Source organism: Nematolebias whitei, chromosome 9, assembly GCF_014905685.2.
Source record: "Nematolebias whitei isolate Nwh7 chromosome 9, NemWhi1, whole genome shotgun sequence".
Classification (NCBI taxonomy): Eukaryota; Metazoa; Chordata; class Actinopteri; order Cyprinodontiformes; family Rivulidae; genus Nematolebias; species Nematolebias whitei.
The window spans coordinates 19,091,940-19,093,018 of NC_056506.1; the positions used below are offsets into that span (position 1 = coordinate 19,091,940).

Genomic DNA, 1,079 nt, shown 5'->3' on the forward strand with positions numbered 1-1,079 from the left:
TATATATATATATATATAGATATATATATATATATATATATATATAACCGTATACATATATAATAAACTACTACTTGTACTACTATTCCTACTTCACAGTTTTTCACTTATTGTGGGAATTCAGGGTACGAATCACCCGTGATAAACGAGGGACTACTGTACTACAGAAAATAAACTCTTGTGTGTTTGGGTATGGTAATTTTAAGACATCTTTTTACAGTTTGCTGCTCAGGTTATTACCACAAGCTTGTGTCTCAGAGTCTATAGAGAGGGATCCGTCCGACTGTCCAGCCAGAGATAAGGCGAGCGATGACTTGCCCACGCCGTTCTGTCCCAGCAGCACTATCCTCAGAGCCCCACCATGGCTCTGGTACGCTGGCTGGGCTGCTGCTGACTGACTAAAGGACTCGTCCCGAGGTAATGCTGTGCCACTGATAGGCAGCGTGGAAGGCTCCTCCAAGCCCGGCATCCAATCGCAGTCATCGGACACGGCCTCCTCCCTCCGCAGCTGGTGTTTGACAGGCAGGGGGGTGCTCCCTCGCCGGAGGGGTGGCGCCGTGGTGAGAAACATACTGTACTGCAATCAGATTAAAACAGATAAAAGAGAGAGATAAGTGCAAGTCCAACAAGGAGCCAATGGACATAAACTGAAGTTGTGTTGTTGACAAAGGTTCATCTGTCTGAAGCCAAACATCGTCTGCTCTGGTAAATATTAACGGTAGATAAGGGGAGAAATGACCGTCTCCACTATATGGGTGATGGAGACCCAAAGAGAAAGTCCAAATATAATAAACCTGAGGGTAGTGAGGTATGAGCACAAAGGCAGGAGAGCCTCTGAAGCAGTGCAAGAAGGGCTCACATGATTAAAAAGTGGAGACCTGAGAAAAAGAGAGGAAGGATCGAAAGAAACAAAGGAGTGGAGGATCTCCAGCTTTGTGACATAAATAAATGAGGTCATGTGGTTTTCTGCTGTACACGTTACATGAGAAGTGCACCATGAATTATTGTGGAAGAGTTCAATTTAATGAGATTTTTATCCACTTATATATATATATATATATATATATATATATATATAT

At 43.0% G+C, this 1,079-nt stretch overlaps 1 protein-coding gene across 1 annotated transcript in view; it reads right to left on the reverse strand.

Annotated features, from left to right (window-relative positions):
- rem2 (RAS (RAD and GEM)-like GTP binding 2) overlaps nt 1-1,079 on the reverse strand; it is a 76,767-nt gene that overhangs the window by 70,181 nt on the left and 5,507 nt on the right. The window contains exon 2 of the mRNA XM_037681533.1: nt 241-577. Within this exon, the coding sequence (XP_037537461.1) occupies nt 241-577 (337 nt within the window). The remainder of the gene's footprint in view (nt 1-240; nt 578-1,079) is intronic.